A 22,979-nucleotide genomic window follows, 5' to 3' on the forward strand; every position below is an offset into this window, starting at 1 on the left:
TGGAGGTTTAATAAAAATGATTGGGGGCGGGCGGGAAGAATTTAGATTTAGTTTTATAAGAATAAAAACTATAACATTACTGGCACACACAGCACGGCAGGCTGGATTTCTTGGGTTATATTTGATTTGACGTTCTGCATGGCTCAGGCCTTGAATGTACAAAGTAATCCCAAAGAGAAGATATGCTCCTGAGCATATGCAGAGTGTGCCTCTCCAGTCTCAGCTGGGTGATCTCCAGATAGGCTGCATTCAGGTGGAATCAAGGGATGGGGTCTCATCCGGGCTAGACTGATAGAGGAAAGGGGTAAGCAAATTGCTGTTCTGTCAGTTCGCTAAAGGGGGCGGAAATGAAAAAAAATGAAATCCATTCGCCTCCTTCCAGGAACCTGTGGATATTTGTGTCCAAGTTCACAGAATTTGACGCGAGAAAGTTGCACAAGTTGTACAAGATGGCTCACAAGAAGCGGTCGCAGGATGAGGAGGTGAGTCTGAAAAGCAGAGAAGAGTGGGGGGTGGGTGGGAGAGAGAGAGAGAGAGCGCACACTAGGCTCTTGTCACTGAAAGGCAGGATACAAATATAATTTTAAAAAAATAAGCAAAGGAGATTTGTCCTGTAGAACAGGCTTTGCCAAGCTGGTGTTTTCAAGACGTTTTGAAGTACAAATCTGGACAGCTAGCTCTGTGATGCTGGAGCTGATGGGAGTTGTGGTCTAAAACGTCTGGAGGGGGCACCAGGTTGGTGAAGGCTGCTGTAGAAAATAGGCGGTGCCCTTGAGATCCCTTCCACCTCTCTAGTTCTGTGATTCTGTGATGCACCCTTAGAAACCAGAAGGAGCCTGGGCAAAGCTTTCTTGATTTGGTCTGCAGATGTACAGTATTCTCTTTTGCTTCCAGACACTCTCTGCATCTTTTGCATGGGCTAGCTGGGAGTCAGAAGGCTCAGTAAGGAGACTATAGAGCCAGAAGAGGGCTGGAGCAGTGGTCCTTCAAGGAAAAGTTGCTGTTTTGGGGAGGTCGTTTGTTTGCTTTGATAAATAAGGGGAGATATGCTGGATAAGAGGTATATAAAGCTATGTGTGGTTTAGAGCAGTGGGTCCACAAGTGAGTCACCAGGCCGTGTAGGATTCATCAGCGAACACAGATGGCGTGCTTACCTGCCCATGAATAAAAACTCTGAATAACTTTGTTAAGTACTATAATAATTTCAATGAAGTCCAGATTGATAGGGACGTTAAGTAAACTTTTTGCTTGGAGGCCTCAAGTAATGGCAAAAATAGGCAAACCAGCAGTTAAAATGCACCAGATTGATGGATGCCGAAGATGCAAAGTTAAAAATTCACGTGACAATCGAATCAATGGGTCGCCATTCTGAGTAAATTTGGACCAGCAGCATACCATAGTTAAAAAAAGGTTGGGATCCTCTGGTGTGGAGAGACAGTGAGCAGAGGAATGTTTTTCACCTTTTCTCGTAATACTAGAGCTCCATTGAAGCTGAATGTTGGGAGTTTCAGGACAGACAGAAGAAAGGACTTCCTCATTCAGCAGTATAGTTAAACTGTGGAACTCACTCCCACAGGAGGCAGATTAGCCACCAACTTGGACGGATTGGGCAAATGTGTGGGTTGTCAATGGCTACTAGCAATGATGGCTATGCTCTGCCTCCGCAGTCAGGCCTTATGCCTCAGTACTGGTCTCTGGGGCTCACAGGAGGGGAGATCTACTATTGCACTGAAGTCCAGCTTTGGGGCTTCCCATGGAGGCCTCTGGTTGGCTGCTGTGAGAACTGGATGCTGTGCTAGAAGGGCCCCTGGCCTGATCCAGTTCAGGCTCTTCCTATGTTCTCACGACAAGATTTGTGTGGGAAGGGCCCATTTGCGCTGTCCTCAGGTGACTCAGTCAGTGCCAGGAGCCTTTTATTGTGAATTAACTGCCCCCCCTCCCCTCGTCATCCTCAGCAGGAACAGAGGAAAAGGGAGGAGGCCCTGGGAGGCAAGAAACCGTTTCGGTCGGAGGCATCCGGGTCCGGCCGAGATTCCGTGATGTCTCAGATACCTCATGGACCTCATGCTCAGAAGCTCCACCAGCCTCCGACATCGCATCCTTCCCAAATGCACGGGCACCAGAGGGAGAACTACAACAACCCAAACAAGAGGCATTTCAGCAGTGCAGGTCAGAGACCAAGCAGGAGCCCACAGAGCCTCCTCTCCTTATTCCTCTAGGTAGAACTTCTGCCTCCCTCCAGATTGAATGGATGGCCATTGCTCCCCAACCTGGCTTCTTCCAGGTGTTACTCAAGACTGTCAGCCCCAGCCAGTATGGCCAGTTAACAGGGAGGATCCATCAACCTCCAGGCTGGACTACTATAATGCACTCTATGTGGGTCAGCCCTTGAAGGCAGTCTGGAAATTGCAACTAGTGCAAAATACCGTGGCAAGAATGCTGGTAGGGGCAGGAGGCTCTGAGCTTATCATTGTCCTTTTAAATTTTTTTGCCTCAAGATGCCTTCAGGAATCCTTTATTGTAAAAAAAAAATGACATTTCAGAAATTGTGTTTATTTAGCTGTATACCGCTTAAGGGAGCGGGTGGCGCTATGGTATAAACCACTGAGCCTCTTGGGCTTGCCGATCAGAAGGTTGGCAGTTCTAATCTGTGTAATGGGGTGAGCTCCCGTTGCTCTGTCTCAGCTCCTGCCAACTGAGCAGTTCAAAAGCACGCCAGAGCAAGTAGATAAATAGGTACCGCTGCGGTGAGAAAGTAAACAGCAATTCCGTGCGCTCCGGTTTCTGTTGCACCAGATGCAGTATAGCCATGCTGGCCACGCGACCTGGAAATGTGTCTGTGGACAAATGCCAGCTCCCTCGGCCTGAAAGTGAGATGAGCGCCGCAACCCCGTAGTTGCCTTTGACTGGACTTCACTGTCCAGGGGTCCTTTACCTGTAACCTTATACTGCTCAGTGCAAAACAAGGCTTATAAGTGCTTCACAAAGTATAAAAGCCTATGATACATTTTGGCTTAAGGGTTTGTACGGAGGGACAGGCAGGCTTTGTACAGTCCATTGTGACAATGCCCAGGACTGATCTGATCGTGGAGAACCCCCGCCGCGCGCATCAGCTTCCAGGGACCCCTAGGGATCCTGTGCTGCCCATTCAAGGGCGTTTCGTGAAACCGAGTTGAGCCTTCCCCTCCCTTCCATTTGTGCAGAGCGAGGTGACTGGCAGAGAGACCGCAAATTCAGCTACGGCGGCAACAGCAACCAAGTGTGGGGTGGAGAACGGCATCATCAGTATGAACCTCATTGGTACAAAGAGCACCACTACGGAGACCGCCGGCCGCGTGGTGAGCCTCGTGGTGAACCTCGCAACTACCGGCTGAACAACCCAAGCCGCAAGCGGCCATATGAGCAGTACAACAGTGACCGAGATCACCGGGGCCACAGGGACTATTACGACAGGTGAGCCACCAGCAGCAGAACTTGGTCGGGTAGCCGATTCCCTGCACTCAGCAACCAGGCCTCTCCAGCTCGGCCCTGAGCTGTTTCGTGTCCTTCTCGCCCCCAGGACTCGCCACTAGGTGGAGGCCTGGCTTTGTTGAATGAGGTGACAACTTAATTTCTAGCCAGGCCCCAGCATCGAGCAGCGACGTCAGAGTATTCCAACAAAAATGGGAGAAGCGGGAGTGGAGATGGCCAATGTTGGCTTATTCATCCCACGTTCAGGACTGAAATCAATCCAGTAAATGCAATCTGTATTCACTGTTGTTTTTGTTTTCAGTTCGCAAACCATACGCAGTTGATTAGTAGGAGTAGGAACAGTTTTGTTTAGCTGTAAGCCAAAACAGAGAAAAAAGACAGATTTGAGCCACAAGCTTGGCTCTTAATTTCCTGTCAGCTAGTGCGGTAGAGAAACATACAAGGTAACATCGTTTTCCTTGTCCGTCTGCAAAAAGCACATGCGCTCACTTGGTGGAACAACACCCCCACCCCGGTCGCTAAAGGCAAACATTAGATTACTCCCCCCCTTTATGCACTGCATTTCCTTTGCATTGAAACGAGCAGGGTGGAATAACGTCATGACGATGGAATGCATTTGCATAATTAATTATGTTAGTCGTGTAATTTCACCACAGTCAGACAAATTACATGGTTCTGGGCAGAAGACGACTTGCAGTGGACTGGAAGCAGTGCCGCATGTAGACCAGCAATAGGATGATCTCCTGCTCTCAGCTTCCTCCTGTCAATTACTGTGTCTTGAGGAACTCGGGGTGGGGGGAGCCAGTCAGAACACCATTACAGAGTGAGGCCAACAGAGATCGGGGGAAGGCAACTTTCCCTTAAGACTGGCTGGAACTCTAAATGTTTTCTTGATTATTTGAATGGGTTGGACATAGTCTTGTTTCGGTAGACATGGAGCCCTGCACTTCCCAAAAAGAGGCGAGGGAAGAGCTAGTTGGGGACTAGGGGACTGCTTTCTCCCATACAAACTGCCCCAGGTCACTATGGTCTGCAGGTGGGTCATTGCATGCGGACATGGGCTTGTGATTTGCTTCTCTCCAAACAAAGCATGTTGAGAAACCAACCTGGTGCCCTGATGGCCTATGGCTCAACCCAGCCCCGGCCATCTGGGAATGGGATGTTTCCTCAGTCCCCACTTCTGAGCCGACTGCTCTCTGTGTTTGCTTCTGCCTAGGCATCACCATGATTCGAAGAGACGGAGATCAGACGAGTTCCGGTCTCAGAATTACCACCAGCAGGACTTCAGGAGGATGCCTGACCATAGGCCTTCCATGGGCTACCATGGCCAGGGTCCCTCAGACCATTACCGGCCTTTCCACCTGGACAAATCGCCGGATTACAAACAGCTTCTCCCCCCTCCTCACTCCCAAGTCTCGGACCCTCGCTCCCCACCCTCACAGAAATCCCCACACGACACCAAGTCCCCTCTAGATCACCGGTCACCCCTAGACAGGTCATTAGAACAAAAGAACAATCCAGATTATAACTGGAGCAGCCGGAAAACTTAGATTTCATGGTTGGGAGATCAGGCGAGAACCTCATCTGAGGTAATTTGGCCTGAGGTAAAATGGCAGCTGCTGTGGTTCGTAACCAGAGACTCTGAACCTGCTGCTGTTGGGTCCTACATTTGCAGAAGGATCATAAGAGCTGGACCAATTGTGGGGGGGGTTGCCTGGATTTCTGCCCCAATCTCTCCTCACATAATCCTGCTGGCCAAATGTTTGGGGAGTTGACTTCCCTTCACTCGAGTGACCTGTTGCGGGGAAAAGGCCAGGCCCACCCTGGGTTTTTGTTTTGTTTTCTGTGTCTCGCGGCCTAACTGGTATCTCATGGAACTTGAATCGATGGCTGCCTGAGGCACAGATGGAGGAAGGAGACCTGTATGGCCTCGCTATGGAGATCCAAGTCATTGGCTGGGATGGAGAATGGGAATGGAGGTGCTGGCCTGTGTGGGTTTGCCCCTCTTGAATGGTGGAGGTTTGCAATAGGGGTGAGGGATGGGTGGAGGGGAACAAGTCCTGAGGTGGCTGGCGCAGCCTTTCAGTAACAGGACCTGAACATCTCCAACTGTAGGTGCCCGAGACTTGCACATATATATATATATATGCAAGTCTTGCACATATATATAGATTATATGCAAGTCTTTCACACAGACACACACATATATATATGCAAGTCTTGCACACACATATATATATAAGCAAGTCTCTGGCGCCTACAGTTGGAGATGTTCAGGTCCTGTTACTGAAAGGCTGCACCATTCATCTCAGGACTTGCTCCTCCCCACTCCTCCCTCACCCCTATGCCAAACCTCCACCATTCAACAGGAGCAAACCCACAGTGCCCAAGCCTTGCAGGACTTTAACATCTCCAACTGTAGGTGCCCGAGACTTGCATATAGTCTCAGGCACCTACAGTTGGAGATGTTCAGGTCCTGTTACTGAAACACCAGGGCTTGGGGGGGGGAATGCACTCCCCCACTGTAGGTTGATTCTCATTTCTCGTTTTCCCAGGAAAGAACATTAACTGCACATGTTAGAATCTGTATTGTCTGCTGTGTGCCAGGATTGAGGAAGTAGCGCTGGGTTTGGATCCCAGTTTGGATGAATTCTTGATGGATTTGGGAATGGGGGGAGGAATATTATTTCTGGGGTCCATTCCCAACATCTGCATGGCAGTATTGTCCCCCACCCATTTTCTCCAATATCTACAGGCTGGAAGGACTAAGCTGTGGATTTTTGAGGGGGAGGGAGAAACAGAACGTTACCCCACCGGCTAAAAGAAAAACAACAACAGCCGCAACCAGTTATTGATGATTAATTTATATTTGTGACAAAAAGAATTGCCACTGTCCTAGTGATTTCTGATGTAAATATGTTTGTTTATAGAGTATGTATTAAAAAAATTTTCCTACATTGTAGGCTGTACTTTGGATTCTTGTATATTAAAATGTGACATGGACATTTTCAGAAATCGGACTGGCTGCTTGTTTTCTGTTTGCTACCGCCGCGCGATGAGTTCCTTGTGTCGGTTTGTTGGATGGTTTTGAGGTTTGGCTTATCTGGACTGATTCCAGGCTACAGCAGACATGTCCAAACACACTCTCACATGCAGTCCTGCATGTGCAGGCACATGTTCTCACACACATACTTTCTCTCACCCATGAAGCACTTGGCGAGGGGGAGAATGCTCTGTTTCCTCGAGTTCCTTGGATGAAAGGCAGGATATAAATCTTGGTCTTCCCTGTTACTTCCTGTGCAGAAAATGCAGGACATTTTTCTGGATGAACCCACCATGTAGGCACACGTTTTCCAAAATGAGGCTCACCGCTTCATTGAAAACCTCATTTTATGTGCACATGTAACAACGGGATGATGAGCGAAGGGTATCCCGCCTTCCAGAATCTTAAAAAATGCTCCTTAAATCGTTTGTCAGATGCTCAAGCTCCAAGCTGCAGAATATTCTTGAATCTGACCTTTTCATCAGATCCTGCACCAACTCACCATCTGTGTTGCAAGCACTACATCTGTATAAAGCTTGCCTGACCAATGACCTTGCATGGGTGTTGTCTCCTGGCTAGTACCTGAGCAAAGTGGCTCAGTTCCCAGGTGCTGAAGAGGCATGTACATAAATACACTGCAATTCAATAGATCAGGATGGAGAACCTCGTCTGAATGGGCAACTTTAGGCCCCAGGTTTGGCCTCCAAGTCTATATATGGCCCTCAGGATTCTCTGAAGCACGCGCGCGTCTGTGCACACACACACACAAATAAATTCACCTTGCTTTGCACTTTCCTGGTTTATTTATTTATTTATTTTTGCCTGGCTGGCCCTGTGTGCTTGAATACTCACACAACTTTTTGCCTGCCTGGATTGAGGCTAGAGAATTGCGGCCCTCAGACTGAAAAACCGCTCGGATGACTTCATGGGGTCAGCCAAAAATGCGATAAATGAATCCATTGATGTAGAAGACAACAGCTATAACATGATGGTATGTATCCTTATGGCAATATTTTAGAATCTTGAGTTTTAGTTTCCGTATTTGTGGGCATTGACTACCAGGCTTCCATTAAACTGAAGGTAGTGGACTTGCTGGAGGTTTTCAAGCAGAGGTTGGATAGCCTTCTGTCAGGGATCCTTGGGCTGTGATTCCTTCTTTGCAAGGGGTTGGACTCGATGACCTTTGAGGTCATTTCCAACTCTACAATTCTGTGATTCTATGCTTTTATGAATCAATCATTTCTTCAGATAACATGAAATGTCACCCTGCATTGACAAGTATATATGTAGGTTTAGAAAGGGGCAGACATTAGCAACTTGGAGGGGAAGGGAATGCCTTTGGAGTTGCCTCTTTCTGGCTAGAGCTGTCTTTCCACATCACTTTTTGTAGCAGAGGCTTTAAGGTTTAGTGACAGGATGTTGGACAAGAGGGGTCTTTGGCCTGCTCCAACAGGACTCCTTCTTAAGTGGCAGTGGAGCAGCGCTCAGCAGAATAGGATGCCTTGAGTACATCCTGGCAGCCCTGGTCTTTAATCCTCTGTCTTACTTCGCCCCTCCAGGCCAGTGCATTTTACAGAACACACACCTCTGACTTCTGTCCCTTGGGCAGTTGTACATAGCACAACAGATGGGGGAAGTCCACCCCTAACTAACTGGCTTCCTGCCTTCAGAAACAGTTTTGTTTGGTTGTTGGTTGGGCTTGTTTTCTTGGAAACCTGGCTTTGTTGAGACCAAAAGGGATTTACTGGCCTTGCCCTGTTGCTCAACTCTCACAGGTGCTTAACTTGCCTGGCTGCTTCCCATCTTCCGTGAAGCTTCCTCCACTGGGGCTCTGCCTTACACCCTGGGATTCCTCAGAGTTGAGTAAGAGCAGAAATAAAAGCATTTTCATGCAGCAGGTCATTCATGGCGAGAGGACAGGAGGAGAGAGCCTAACAAAGGATTTTCCACACCTGTAAGCACTGGAACCAGGAGTGAAATTTCACAGCTGAGACGTGTTCCCCATAGAGACAGATTTTATAATGGAAACACTGACTCAGCCATTTATTCCAAGAGTCTTGGCAAGGGCGAGCAGTCTGGTTTCGCAAGGAGGCCCAGAAGTGGAAGAGAAGGGGGGTATTCAAGGAGGGAGATTTCATCTGAAACCTGTTGGGTCTGTGGGAGGTATTAAACCCCTGTGTAGTTATTATTAGTGTGGATCGCACCCTTTTAGTTCCATAAATGCTCTATCTAGAAGTTTGGTCGTCTTATTCTTGTGATAGATCTCCAAAGGTATACAATGGACACATTTCTCTAGAAACCCAGAACATACATAAGTAAAGCCCGTTAAGTTTTCTGGAATTCTGAAGTTTGTGGATGTTTATCCGGAGGTGGCAGGCCTCCGCACACCAGTTGCCAGGAATGGTAAGTGGGCAGAGCACTGTTGTGTTCATGTCTTCCTTCAGGGATTCCCAGAGGCATCTGGGGCTGATCACTGTAAGAAGACGGTGGACTGAAGGGGCTGCTGTCTAGAGCCAACAGGGGCCCTTATATTTTTACAGTTCCTAGATCACACTTCAGCTGAAACATACTTGGCAAAAGTTCTAGAAATTTGACGGCCGCAACTCTAAAAACTCACTCAAAAGGAAGAGCTATGGGGTGGTTTTGTTTCGTACAAAGGGGTGGCGGGGAGGAATCAATGTTAGTTCCTTAATAATTTAGCTGGAAGTTTCAGTAAGCTGATTCACACAGAACACAGGTACAAGCTGCCTCTACATATACACGCTTGTGGGGAAAAGTGTATGTTTGTTGATCTGCACAGAGCAGCTAGAAAGTACACAGGTACCCAAACTGTACACATGTGAGCATCTCTAGGGTTAGGACAGATTGGGAAGACATTTCAGTTCTTTAAGAGACCTCACACTGCCTGGGGCTGATGGGAGCAGTAGCACAAAACATCCAAACACCACTGGGTTGGGGGAAGTTAGGCTAAGCAGTTAATGAAAAGGAAAGGAAGGCACATGGTTTGCGACTTTTCTCACTCCTACAAAAAGTGCATCACAAGAAAGGAATTCACTGTCCATATGGTTGGGAAGAAAATGTTTTACTTGCACTTTTCATCAATAAATAATTTACAGTATTTACAGACAAAATTCTACACACAAACACAAAAGAAGCTGGGAAGGAAAAGGGTCAGTGAGGCTGGAATTGTGTCTCCCCCCCCCCTTGTGTTTTTGTTTTTTTTTAAAAAAATCCATTGGGTTTTTATCGGCTTCACTTCACCTGCAAGCCAGAATGAGCCCTATAATGTAAACCAAAATAAAGTGCTTAAAAAAATATTTTTTAACATTAGAGATATTCCTATATTGGAAAACCTTGTTGAACTTTTTGGACTGTGAGGTCAACTGGAGAGGAGGAGGAGGAACTGCAATGGCAATGAAGAAGGGCCATCGCTACCTAATTTGAAGACCTTACAAAGGCCATATACATTTAAAGCACTATGGTACCACTTTGGTCAGTCATGGCTTAACCCCAAGAATTTGGGGAGCTGTGGTCTGTTGAGAGGTATGAGGAGACACCCTAACTCCCTACCAGAGCTACCATTCTCAGATTGTTAAACCAGTCAATCCCTCTTCCCAGGAAACTCTGCGAATTGTAGCTCTGTGAGGGAATGTGTGTTGAGGTCTCCTAACAACTCTGAGAACCCTTAACAAAATATGGCTTCTGGGATTCTTTGGGGGAAGCCACAACTGTTTTAACATGGTCATCACAGTGCTTTAAATGTATGGTGTGAACGTGGCCTCCATTTTTCCAAGGAAGACAATTTTGAACTAAATATGGTGAAATGAAGCTTATGAGCCTCGTCTCCAATATTGCTCCTACTCAGAGTATGCCTGTTGAAATTAATGGACATGGCCAACTTGGGTCTATGAATTTCATTGAGTCTACTCTGAGTAGCACCCACAATTTTGAAACACAAGCAGCATTAGCTGTTGCGAGTTGCCGGTGGATTAGAATGAACCACCAAGGTGGTGAGCTCAACTTGCACACAGAGAAGCTGTGGCCCTCCAGAGATTGTTGGGACTCCAACTCCCATCAGCCCTGACAGTTGACCATAATGACTTGCATGCCGATGGGACTTGAAGTCCAGCAACATCTGGACGGGCAATACTTTGTAGCCCCTCTGGCTACAGTGAGCGCTTCTAGAGTACATGGAGGCCAAGTCCCACTTTTCAGTCTTAGCATCTCCCAATCTCCTCGTTCCTTCCACATGACTCCCGAGTTTGCACACTTCACAGCTCAAGTTGAGAGCTCCCAATTTCAAGATCAATGATGAAAGGAGGAGGAAAGGGCCATCGGTGAACAAACCACATAGAATGAAACAGTCAACATGTCTTTTTCTTTAAACCGTTCAGGAAGGAAAAGAAAACTACACCCCTGTACAGTCACCAATGTGAGGGCACTCTATATATTAGAAGACACAATCCTATACATCAAATGGCTACTAAATTGTGTTCCTCTGCTGCTTTTTCAGTGTGGGCAGCAGAGATGCTGGTGGGTGGAAGTTTGACTGCTGGGCAAATTTCAATTGATCACCAAGTATTATGGGGGTAGCACCTTCCATGTGAGCTGGTTCCTCAAAGATGCTGCTCTTTGATAGCTTAGTCCTCTGGTCCACTACAGGGGTCTCCTTGGGGCAGAGGAGATGCTGTAGCAAACAAATGAAAGAATTTGGGGTTATGAGCTCCATCTCTTTCCCACAGAGAAAGAGCTTCTGTATAGGAAACAGCACAACACCCACACAAAGGTTGCCACATGTGACATTTTTGCATATATGCAAGTCACGGCGTGTACAAATGATGAAATACACAGGTGTGCAGTCACTGTGGAACAATGTCGATGGCTGTGTTTTATGGGTGTGCATCTTCTGGGCTTTGGGATGGTCCAAGGAGCACCTCAAGCTTGTCTTCCGTGGTTGACCTGCTGGCTGGACACATCTGGGAACTTACACCATAAAACTGGCATGGCTGGTGCACAGATTGCATTTGACATGTACAATGTGGCCCTAAGTGAGGATGGGAAAGTGGAAGAGGCTTGAAATGTCACACTGTGAGCTGCCAAAGAGAGTCAGGGGGCAGGGGATCCAAGCTGAAGATGCCATTTGCCTGGAATCTCTATCCAGGGTCAGTAAGAGTTTTCCTAGACACTCCCTGGCTTGGAAACTTCTATGCAGGAAGACAAGGTGATGAGACACAAAGGAGAACAGGCATGCCAAACTGTTTAAGACTTTTCCAAAATACTGAGGCTTACCTTCCCTGCCCCCCCAAAAAAACCCCCAAATTCAAATAGAGGTATGGTTTGCTCTCAAACCTGAAAAGGTCAATATTTTGAATAGTGCTGTGCAGAAAAAAACAACATTCCTGCATTTTATTTGACCCTTTTCTACCAATTAATGAAAAAGGGGGGGAATCAAAAATTATCACAGGGAAGAAATACTTCTGATTAAATTCTCATGAGTTGAGTGCAGGGGTTTTTGTTGGGCTTCCTTTACTTTGGAGGTGGTTAAGGGTGCTTGTGAGTGACCTTTCTTTCATTCCACAAATCATCTCACCGGTGGTCTGTGCTCTGCAGCCTTCCTGGGTGCCTGCATTGTCAATCAAAGCCCAGGGGAAGACATCACAAGGCAACTCCTCCCTTGGGTTTTTTTCAGATCAGGATGCCCAGGCAGCCGGGGAGGCTGCAGAAAGGCTGGAGAATATTACTGAAAATAAAACAAAGACTACTCTTGGCCACTATGCAACCATAAGTCCCAAATCTTGCACACACGGACTACTGAAGCACCCTGAGAATGAGGTATAAAAACTGAAGCACCTTTAGCAGGGGAAGAAAACAAAGAAAGCAAACTGGAGGACTGATATCAGCACAGCACTAGTTTAAAGTGAGCAATGGGAAGAATTTACTCATTTTCTAAGGAATCTACTTCCTGAATTTCTGCAAACCCAGAGCAGGAATGCAGAGATCCAGCAGGTAGCCTCTTCAGAGGGCTTCTCTTCAGCAGGAAGGATGGATCATCGATCACCACACCTGTGGCTCATGCATAAAGGAGGATTTCAGGGAGCAACTGCAATCTTCAAACTTGGGAATCAAACTGGAGTGTAGGGAAAACAAGCTTGGGAATCAAACTGGAGTGTAGGGAAAACAAGCACGTCTTTTTGGAACTCTGAAGGTTCTCGCCCGGGCTCCCGATGGCTTGGTGTGATTTGTTCTCTACAGCACAAAAACCCCAAGGAGCATTTTGGGTCACCTAAGCAAAGGACTTTGAAAGGAAGCAAGTTCTTGATGCCCATTTCTTGGACACTACGGTAGCCTTAGTTGTACCAAAAAGGAAGTGGCACTTTGGGCCACCAAAATACTGGCCTTGTTTTACCCCTCTGAAAGCACCAGAGGAGGATAGGAGGAAAGAAGAATTAGCAAATAGACAGCAATCCTTGAAGAAAAACAAAGATCTGAGCTGTAGGGAAGGCCTTCTACAAAGGTAACGCTGGATCAACGTCAAAAAGCACAGCATCGTCCCACAATGCCTTCCCTATTGGAATTCTGTTCTTTCCGTTAAAAGGGACTACCATCCCCTTAGGGCTCCCCCACTGCTGGATGCTGAGAAAGTGGTAAGAAGCACGTTCTTAGAGACTGGGTCTCCTGTACACCATCCTTCTGGGGCCAGAGGAGGCGAAGGCCTAATACTCATCCTTTTCCCCACCCACCTGTGCAAAGGCAGCTGCCAGCAGCTGCATACAAACAAGATCACAGAAACTGGGTGTGCACCCACAGCTGTTTGCACGTGCAATGGCAAGTCTCACATGTATGAGGGTGTGAGCACGCGAGAGCCAGTTTGCCAAGAGCGTTCGGCACACCCCGGGAAAAGCAGGTGCATTGAACTAGAAGCCAGCTGTGGGGGAGAGAACACGACTCTTCTGCTGCCCATGCCTGACTAAGCTCTGCTCGCACATAACCCTTTGAACGGATCTTTCTTTCTTTCTTTCTTTCTTTCTTTCTTTCTTTCTTTCTTTCTTTCTTTCTTTCTTTCTTTCACCTCTGTTCAGTCATGATCCTGCAGTTCATTTCTGGAACTGGCAACTTGCCACTGCCTGTCTAAAAAAAAGCAGCAGCCTACTTTGACTTTTACACAAACGCCAATGTCACAATCACCACAACCATTTGTAGTACAGCAAACATGGAGGGATCGGGGTGGGGGGACAGTGAGAAGCCTCCCATTATCCTTTCCTATCAGAGGAGGAAGGGAACAAGAGCAGGGATCAACCACAAGTTCAGAACTCTTTAACATAAAAGGAGGCCTTCACTTGGAAAGAAGGTTCAAACCTATTTGATCAATTGCTTTTTCTGGGGGATTTTCCCCCTGGAGAAAAAGCAGTCACTAAAACTGTTCGCTCTCAGCTGGCTCAGCCTCTTAGTTACCCAGTACAATTGTTCTCTTGTTTTCCCCGACTCAGGAGGTCTGCCACAGAGGACGGCCTATAGGAAAACAGCTGTCCACTGGCTCAAGCATGCCAACACCCCCAGAAAAAGGAGAAGTGTGGGAGGCTCCAAGGGGGCCGTATTGCCTGTCTCCAAGTCTTGTGTCCGTTCGTAGAGGTGCAATTTGTCTTTGTTGGAGTGCAGCATTTTGACGTCTTCAAAGGCATAGTAAGCAGCAAGGGTAAAGTTGACGTCGCCCGTCGTCAAGAGGTCGAAGACACAGGACTGGAAGTATAAGTCCTCCACCGGAAGCTTCTCCCGGCACTTTGCTGTGGCTGTCTCATAGGTGAAATGCTCTGGCGGAGACGGAGAGCTGGCCCCTTTCTGGCGAGCCCGGTTCTCTGTGGTCTGCGCGGTCGAACGGAAGGCCTGGAAGTCTATCTGCTGGTTAAGCGGGCAACCCCAGAGACAGAGGTAGAGGCCCTGGTTGTCTCCGTCTTCAACCGCTTTCACCACCTCTTCGGGCATCCTCACAGCAAAGGTGAGGTAGCGACCCACCTGCCTCACCACAATGGTAGTGCCAATATACTTGGCCTGGATCTCAATGTGTTGGCCGGACACCTTCTCAGTGATCTTCAGGCTGTTGGCGCCATGCTTGTCGCCACCGTTCTTGGAGCCATCGGCAAAGGCCGCTGGGAGTTCATCCGTTTCGGCCTGGTAGACTTTCTGCTCCACGCATTCTTGGAAGCTCTTGAAAATTATGGTGAGCTAAATAGGGAAGAAAGGTTGGAGGGTGGGGAGAGAGATGGTATGAAAAGGGAGAGTTACTGAGATTGGTAAGAGCTCATTGATCCAACCATAGCCACTCATACACTTCTGTCCCTTCAGTGGAGGGGTGGCTAACCTGCCCCCCCAGTCCCAGCCAGCATGGCCAATGGCTGGGGATGATGGGACCTGTAGTCCCAGAACTCCCTAAGGAAAGGGGATTGATTGTTAATCCACTCTAGGAATTGTAGCTCGGCAGGGGAGGGGAGAGAACAGCTCTCAGCACCCTTAACAAACCACAGCTCCCAGAATCCCTTGCAGGGATAACGTGACATCCCAGTGCTTTAAATACATGGTGTGACCAGCGTTAGAAACTCAGATACATAACCTAATCGCCAAATGGCACCTTAAATCTAGGTTGAACAATGGAATGCCTAGGAAGCATTTCCCCCCCTGTGGAATTTAAAAAAATTTCTATTATTATTCATTTCATTTCTAATCTGCTTTATGTTTGAAGAAAAATAATCTCCAAGTGGTTTACAATATATTAAAACATTGAATACAACAATCTAGAATAAATCAAATTCAAGGGAAATATTTTGGATCCTTCTCTAAGTGTCATTTTGCTTTCCCTGTATTTTTTTACCTACTTAATTTATAGAGCTGCTGCATAGCAGAAGTATTCTAGGAAGCCAGTGTGGTGTAGTGGTTAGAGTGTCTGACTAGGACCTGGATCAGGGTTCAAACCCCCACTAGGATCAGGGTTCAAACCCCCACTCACTGGGTGACCTTGGGTCAGTCACAGCCTCTTAACCTACCTCATAGGGCTGTTGTAGGTATTAATTGGGGAGGGGGTAAACCATGTACTCCTTGGAGAAAAAGGTGGGATATAAATGCAAGAAATAAGCTCTTCTGGACCCATGCCAATTGCAAAATGCACCTGGCACCTGGGGAAATTTCAAACATACGGCGTGAATGTGGACCTAGAGATGTGCCTACTTTATTCAGCTATGTGAGAATTCTCAGCAAAGCTGCTGTGAGGCATCGTCATCTTGAAATAACAACCACTGAATAGGTCACGCCTTTACCTTGCTAGTAGCTGTCGCCGTGGAACCGGGCAAGACAGGTGTGTTGGTGACCTGCACATTCAGGTAGTTGTTGTTGATGAGCGGCCATGCCCCTTGGACTATGCAAGTCTGGAAACTGTCAGAAAAAGTCCTCAGGTGGGGGTCTCCAAACAGCCCACAGTGCGTATAGTTGGGAGGAGGAGAGTGTTTGTGGAAGCTCTTCTCATAATGGCAGATTTCCGGGCTGTCTGAGCGCTCCTGGCTGTCACCTCGGGGCAGAGGGCGGACCCGCGGCTGGGAAGTGGGGCCGTCTTTGGAGCAGTTGTGCTGGGCCATCAGGTCGTCGATGCCGTGGACAGCGGAGTGGTAAGCCAGGTCTCCGCGGCAGGTGCGGGCGGTGCGGTGAGTGCAGTGAGCATAGGCTCGGAGGGCCGTGCAGAACTCGGGGGTGTCCTCTGCCCCCACGTGGTGGGGCCCCGACGTGGCCGCCAAGAACTCAGAATTGCACTTCATGATTTTACACTGAGACGTCACTGTGGGGGAAAGGAAACAAGGCAGACACCTTTAAAACATGGAGAGATTTTGAGAAGTTTTAGGCAGGGGAAGGAGAGAGAAGAAACTGTTCGAGGCCAGTAGGGGGAGATGTTTTCCTAAAGGTTTTATGTAGTTTTAAGTTCTGGGGAAAACAGCTTGATGTGTTGTTTCACATACACGTCTCCATATAAGGCCAAATTTCCAAAGCCAGGTGTCATACATAAACTTTCAAAAAGACGTGTGTGTATTAGAGAGAGAGAGAGAGAGAGAGAGAGAGAGAGAGAGAGAGAGAAGAAAAAGAACAAATGCAAGAGCCATACTTTCCCCCAACCTCTCAGACTGTCACTATTTTGCAGGACAGATTCAAACACAGGCTAGAACTTTAGGTTTGTGCTTTTAAAGTGAAATGAAACACTCGTGTCAACCTAACACAACAAATCCACTTTAAACACACACACACACTTACTTTTTGCTTATTGGACAGTGACAGGGGAATGCTCCGAAAAGTGTGGAATAAGAAAAAGCAACGGGACAACACATTGGAAAAGTGCGGGGTGACCCTTGCTTTGATGCAATGTTGTCTAACCTCTCCACAAGCAGATCAGAATGTGTGCTCACTGAACAGCCAATGTCATCTAATCTCCCTACGAACCAGGATGAAGACTCAATAAGCAGGTCATCTTAGAAGCAGCCCCTTCAGCTGTAGAATGGAATAACGGGCATCTTCTCCTGTAACTGACAGGCGGCATGAAACTGCCTGATTGGCCAAGCCTGGTATAAATTCCAGGAGTCAGTCCTGTGTGCTCTTTCCTCAACAAGAGAACCTTCTCCCTGGAGGGTCAGGAGCTGTCTAAAATACTGAATCAGGTCATTGGTCCAGCTAGTTCAGTTCTGTGTCTACATTGAACAGCAGTGGTTCTCCAGGATATTGGACGAGTCTGTGTCATCAAACCCTCCCCCTGCCCCCCCCTGAACGAACTCTCATTAATGCACCTGATCTGAGAGCTGGAAGCAGCCCCTCCTCACTCAGCTCCTCTCTCCTGCTTGAAGGAGATAAAGGCTTTTACTGAGAGTTGAGCATCGCTGGGCCACTCAACCTCTGCTGCAGCTGGTTGGCCATCCTAATTGGTTGACAAAGGGCCGCCTTCAGCACCTCTGCTCAGTGCCAATGCCTTCAGATTGCAAAACACCAGCGTGACTCAACCCCCTTGGCCCGCTAGTGCAGAGGAGTCAAGATCCCGCAATTTGCTGTGTGTGTGTGTGTGTGTGTGCGCGCGCGCAGAGGGAGGGAGACATGTGGAACGAGTAGCACAAAACAGCAGAGGAGAAATCTATTACAGCAACTATGCTGACACCCCACAATACCACAAGGGAAATCCAGGCTGGATAGTGGTGTGAGAGGTGGTGATATTTATCTTAGCCGAGAGCCAGAGGTGTAAATCCAGAATTCTCTGCTCCGAAATCTCCAGCTGGGCAGGATTGTAGGTGTACAAAGCACACGGTTCACATTATCTCAATCATCCTTGCAGCAGAATTTAAGGACCTGTGTAGGATATAGATAGTATAAAAGGGGAGGTCCCTGCCCCAACCAGCTTACAGTCCAAGGATTGTTGTAAGGATTACTGCAGGAGTGAGGAACCTCAGCCTTGTGACGTAACTACCTCCTCCCAGGCTGACCCTTGGGAGTCTCCACAAACCATTCCCTTATCCTCTTGATGTCTGTCATCTCCAACATCTAGAGATAAATGCCTGGGGATCATGAATACCACATCCTGTGAAATTCTATCAGTTGTATTTTATCTGCACAGTCATAATGAATTTCAGGAACCCAAATGCTTTTTCTGTGCAGCCTGAGAACAATGTTATAGTGAATTGTCATCACATGTCTTCACTTACCCACCTGCCCGGCTCACAGGTGTGAAAAACATTATTACATTTTATGAATGGTCCACGTCACCATTAAGAAAGCGGTAGGAACAGGCCTATATAGATGTGGACTGTCCCTGGATCAAGTGACTTTTCTTCTTTTACGTTCTCAACTTTCTTAACCTAGCTCAACGCTGCCATCTGAACAGAATCAATCACAGTCGTGATTGAAAAACAAGACTTTTGGGCAGCCTTGCCCCCAAATGGCAACTAGACGTTCAGTTTGGGTGACTGTAACCTTGGTTGAAGGAGCTATTTGGCGCCTGGCTTCAATATCTGAGTTTCTAACACTGGCCACTGCAGCTGCCCCCAATTGCTCTGAGTCAAGAACCCTGCGGGATCAGGCCAATGGCCTATCTAGTGTAGCATCCTGTTCTCACTGTGGCCAATCAGATGCCTGTGGGAACCACACAAGCAGGACCAGAGGTCTCTCCCTGCCTGTGGCTTCCAGCAACTGGTATTCAGAAGCATTTACAGTGGTACCTCGGGTTAGTAACTTAGTTAATTCCGGGGGTCCGTTCTTAACCTGAAAGTGTTCTTAACCTGAGGTACCACTTTAGCTAATGGGGCCTCCCACTGCCGCTGTGCGATTTCTGTTCTCATCCTGAAGTTCTTAACCTGAGGTACTATTTCTGGGTTAGCAGAGTCTGTAACCTGAAGCATCTGTAACCCGAGGTACCACTGTACTGTCTCTGGCTGTGGAGGCAGAGCACAGCCATCTCTGGCTAGTGAATCGGTGCAGTCTAGATGGTGGGGATCCTGTCTTCCCACCGCTCCCCCAGTCTCCCATCTGGAATCTGGGCAGGGCTAATGCCTGCTTGCCGTAACTCCATCTCCTCCCCTCCTCTCCACCCACCCTCAGGGCAACACGCTCCGTACAGCCAGCAGCTTTGGCGCAGCTCTGGACAAACGGATTTGATCCGAAGCCAAGAAAACCCTGTTTGTTCAATTTCACATAATCCATTTTCCATCAACTACATCTGCGTTTCGGCCGCGGATGACTTAGCGCAGGAGCAGGCCTCGCTGGCTCCAAATGCTCAGGGAGAAGGAAAAACTGAACCACAGGACTTGGGGGTGCAGTGGGGGGCAGGCGGCGGGTGAGCCAAACGAGAGGCTGCCCTGTGCCACAGTCTGTGCAAAAGCAAATCCAGTATTATCTGGCTGTGTGCACGGTCTGAGTCCGCACGGGCACAGAGGATAAATAAATGCAGGATGTTGCTGCAGGCTTTAATCCCCGGGATGTTTGTGTTTGCTTTTCAAACGGCCACGTAACCATTACACACATCGAAGATAGGCTTCCCCAAACTGGTGCCCCACAGATAGAATCACATAATTGTAGAGTTGGAAGGGACCGTAAGGATCATCTACTCCAACCCGCCGCAATGCAGGAATCTTTCACCCGTGGGGTTTGAACCCACAACCCTGAGATTAAGGGTCTCATGCTCTGCCGATGGAACTATGCTGCCTGATGCTTGGGGGAGTTGTAGTCTAAAACATCTGACGTGCAGCAGGTTGGGGAAGGCAGCTCTAAGCTTTAGCATGGTAGCCTGCATATTTCTCTTGCATTTCATGGCCTTCTAACCCAGTGATTGCCAAACTTGGCCCACCAGCTGTTTTGGGACTACAACTCCCATCATCCCTAGCTAACAGGATGATGGGAGTTGTAGTCCCAAAACAGCTGGAGGGCCAAGTTTGGCCATCACTGCTCTAACCTCACTGCTTGTCATGCGCAAGATAAACCCATGTGCTGATCTGCCAATGAAGTGAACTTTAGTCTACAACAGTGTCTGCCATAATGCATTGGTTGGTCCAAAATACATACATCAGCTCCAAGGTTGGCACATATTTTTCCAAGTTTGGGAGTGTGGATACCAGTTGCTGAGAATCACAAGTGGGGAGAGGGGCTGTTGCACCTAGGTCATCCCAGAGGCTGTGAGAACAGGTTGCAAGGCATACAAAAGGCAGAGAACATCAGGCCATCCACACCATACATTTAAAGCAGCCTTTTAAGCAGCCATGGCTTCCCCTAAAGAATTCATAGAATTGGAAGGAAGCCCAAGACTCATCTAGTCCAGGCATCCCCAACCTGTGGCCCTCCAGATGTTTTGGCCTACAACTCCCATGATCCCTAGCTAACAGGACCAGTGGTCAGGGATGATGGGAATTGTAGTCCAAAACATGTGGAAGGTTGGGGATGCCTGATCTAGTCCAACTCCCTGCAATGCAGGAACCTTTTGACCAAGATGGGGCTCAAACTCACAACCCTGTGGTTAAGAGCCTCATGCTCTACCGACTGAGCTGTTCCAACTGCTGCGTATTATATGAGAGGGAGACAACCTCTTCCCTATGCACTAACTACTGTTGCCCGGAGCCTCCCTTGCCCCAGCCCTCCTGCCCTGGTGGTGATTGATGCCTGCTTTGAACAGCGCCCCTCCATAGGCATGGCAGGGCTGAAAGGGACCCACAGGAGGCAGGCCGGTCCTGCCAATGACCAGAGCAGGAATGAATGGGGTTTGTGGGCCGGCCCTGACAGGCCATTAAGCTTCTGAGCCTTTGAACTGCTAATCATTGAGCTGAAGACCTTTGCCAAAGAATAGGGCGATTATCACAGGCTTGTTTGCATGACAAAAAAAATCAGGGAGCAGGGGGGAAAGGGTCCCATAAAACTGATTTGAAGGGGGGAAAGGGACTGGGGGAAGGGTGGGAAGACCCCCAGAGACCCTAGCTAAGGGGTTGGCTGAAGGAAGAGAGACAATGAAATCTGCAAAATCTTTTGGGTGAAAAAGAAAAGGAGGACTCCAATACAGGCCAATAAAGTTACGACCACGTGCAAAGGAATCGGGTCAGATTTCAAGAGCAGAGGGAGAGGCGTGAAAGTAGAGGAGGGGGTGAAAACAGAGCCAACATTCCTTACATGGCAATTTTTATTGTGTAATGGAGCAGAGGTTGCAGGGTGCAGAGAGGAAAGAATCTTTTTCGGAGGCAGGGGGGCACCTGGAAGATTTTAGGGCTGGGATTCCACAATGTTCTTGACATTTGCATCCTTCCTGCCTTTCCTCTTAAAGCGGGGCTGGTTTTCCCAGCCTGAGTGACACATTCCCATGTGGACAACTGGGCATCATGGACCAGAAGCGAAAGTGGGCAGAGGGCTGGTAAGGAATATGGTCTGAGGAGAGTCTCAAGACCTGGATACAGAGAGTGCCTCACCTGTGCTCTAAGGAGCTGAATATCCCTCCTGCAGGGGCTCACTTAAACTCAAGTTAGTTAGATTTTTTTTTAATTCCTTTAAAAACTAAAGAGATATTCTGCAAGGATGTGCTCTACGGGGAGCCAGCTTCAGGGATCAGGCCCGTTAAACAGTATGCAAATTTGAGAAGAAGGTTGGCAACATCAACCTCACCCTGTGGTTGCAGACAAGAGAGATCGTCAGGTTGTGTATCCACAGCAATGACCAGAGAAGGAATGATGGTGGGGAGGAGTGCAGAGAGAAGAAACACCATAGTGCATCTGTAGCAGCACAACTGGACGCCTTCGTCTGTCCCAGCTGAAACTAAATATGTCTCTCCTGCATCGGTCTCCACAACCGCAGCAGGTAACCTTCAAACAGTCTGACTTCACCCCCAAAGGCCCAGCCCCCTCAAATACTTTATTGTGGGGGCCGAAGCCCCCATGGCCCTTAGGAGTTGGCTCCTAAGGACCAGAACATGGTTCCTCTAGAACACAGCATCTCACTTCCAACTTTTCCTCACTCTGTTTTGGGACTACAATTCCTATCATCCCTGACCACTGTTCCTGCTTGCTAGGGATGATGGGAGTTGCAGTCCAAAGTTTGAAGCTGGAGTCCAAAGTCTGATGATTCAAGTTTGCGAAACCCTGGCATAAACAGAGAGCCAACAATCAAAGCAAGGCATCCTCATAGGCAGGGAGGAATACCTCACCCCCCCCAAAAAAACTGCAAAAGGTAAACTTCAAAGCCTTTGGAAAAGCAGTGTTTATAGGAAGTGAAATCATAAACCTGGGCTTGAAAAAATGATTTTTCCCTTTTTTACATTACAGACCTGAATGGCACCGCCATGCCCATGGCTGATATAGTAAAACATTTTAAAAGAGGGTACCTCCCTCCCTCCCCCCGCTCTCTCTCACACACAAAATCTTCCCTTAGCAGCTAGAATGCAACAAGGGACACTTCAAGACAGTCCCAATTTTCAAGCAAGATTCAATCACATACCAGCAACTTCAGGTTGCACAATTACAGCTGAATGGGAGGTCTTGCACAATGAATTTGCTTCCCTCCAAAGACTGGATTTTTTTTGCGATAAGGAAAGTTACCAGAAAGTGTGGGGCAACACCTTCATTGATGCAATGTCATCTAATCTCTGTGCAAACAAATCAGGATGTGTGCTTGCTATACAGCCATTGTTTTCTATTCTCCCCGAAAACAAATCAGAGTAGATAAAAAGGCCACTTGGAAATGCCCCAGGCCTGGCAAAGATTGGTTTAATGTGCTGCCTGGGGCTGATCGGAGCTCTAGTCCAAAACAGCTGGAGGGCACCAGGTTGGCAAAACCTGGAGAAACAGCTGCTGTGATGGCAAAACCTTTAACAGTAAGACCCCTTTTTTCTCACAGTGGTGCCTACCCTGTGCCAACTCAGGTATATCAGGAGGACCCACCAATATAGTATTTTAGGCAACTAGTAAAGGTAAAGGTTTTTCATTTTCTG

The 22,979-nt window shown here is 48.0% G+C and overlaps 2 protein-coding genes across 7 annotated transcripts in view; one reads left to right on the forward strand and one right to left on the reverse strand.

The window, feature by feature from the left end:
• CHD2 (chromodomain helicase DNA binding protein 2) overlaps positions 1-6,486 on the forward strand; it is a 63,734-nt gene extending 57,248 nt beyond the window's left edge. For 4 of the 6 annotated variants that reach the window (XM_081888367.1, XM_081888369.1, XM_081888371.1 and 1 more), the window contains 4 exons: positions 383-482; positions 1,956-2,169; positions 3,204-3,453; positions 4,688-6,486. In XM_081888367.1, the coding sequence (XP_081744493.1) occupies positions 383-482; positions 1,956-2,169; positions 3,204-3,453; positions 4,688-5,021 (898 nt within the window). In that variant the 3' untranslated portion in view covers positions 5,022-6,486. The remainder of the gene's footprint in view (positions 1-382; positions 483-1,955; positions 2,170-3,203; positions 3,454-4,687) is intronic. The other 2 variants (XM_081888368.1, XM_081888370.1) reach the window with 1 other exon arrangement.
• Positions 6,487-12,668: 6,182 nt separating this feature from the next.
• RGMA (repulsive guidance molecule BMP co-receptor a) overlaps positions 12,669-22,979 on the reverse strand; it is a 32,825-nt gene continuing 22,514 nt past the window's right edge. Inside the window, exons 3-4 of the mRNA XM_081888674.1 lie at positions 15,820-16,331; positions 12,669-14,734 (exon numbers count right to left, since the gene is read on the reverse strand). Of these exons, the coding sequence (XP_081744800.1) occupies positions 14,024-14,734; positions 15,820-16,331 (1,223 nt within the window). The 3' untranslated portion in view covers positions 12,669-14,023. The remainder of the gene's footprint in view (positions 14,735-15,819; positions 16,332-22,979) is intronic.

The sequence above is a fragment of the Podarcis melisellensis genome (assembly GCF_964234715.1).
Source record: "Podarcis melisellensis genome assembly, chromosome: 14".
Lineage (NCBI taxonomy): Eukaryota > Metazoa > Chordata > Lepidosauria > Squamata > Lacertidae > Podarcis > Podarcis melisellensis.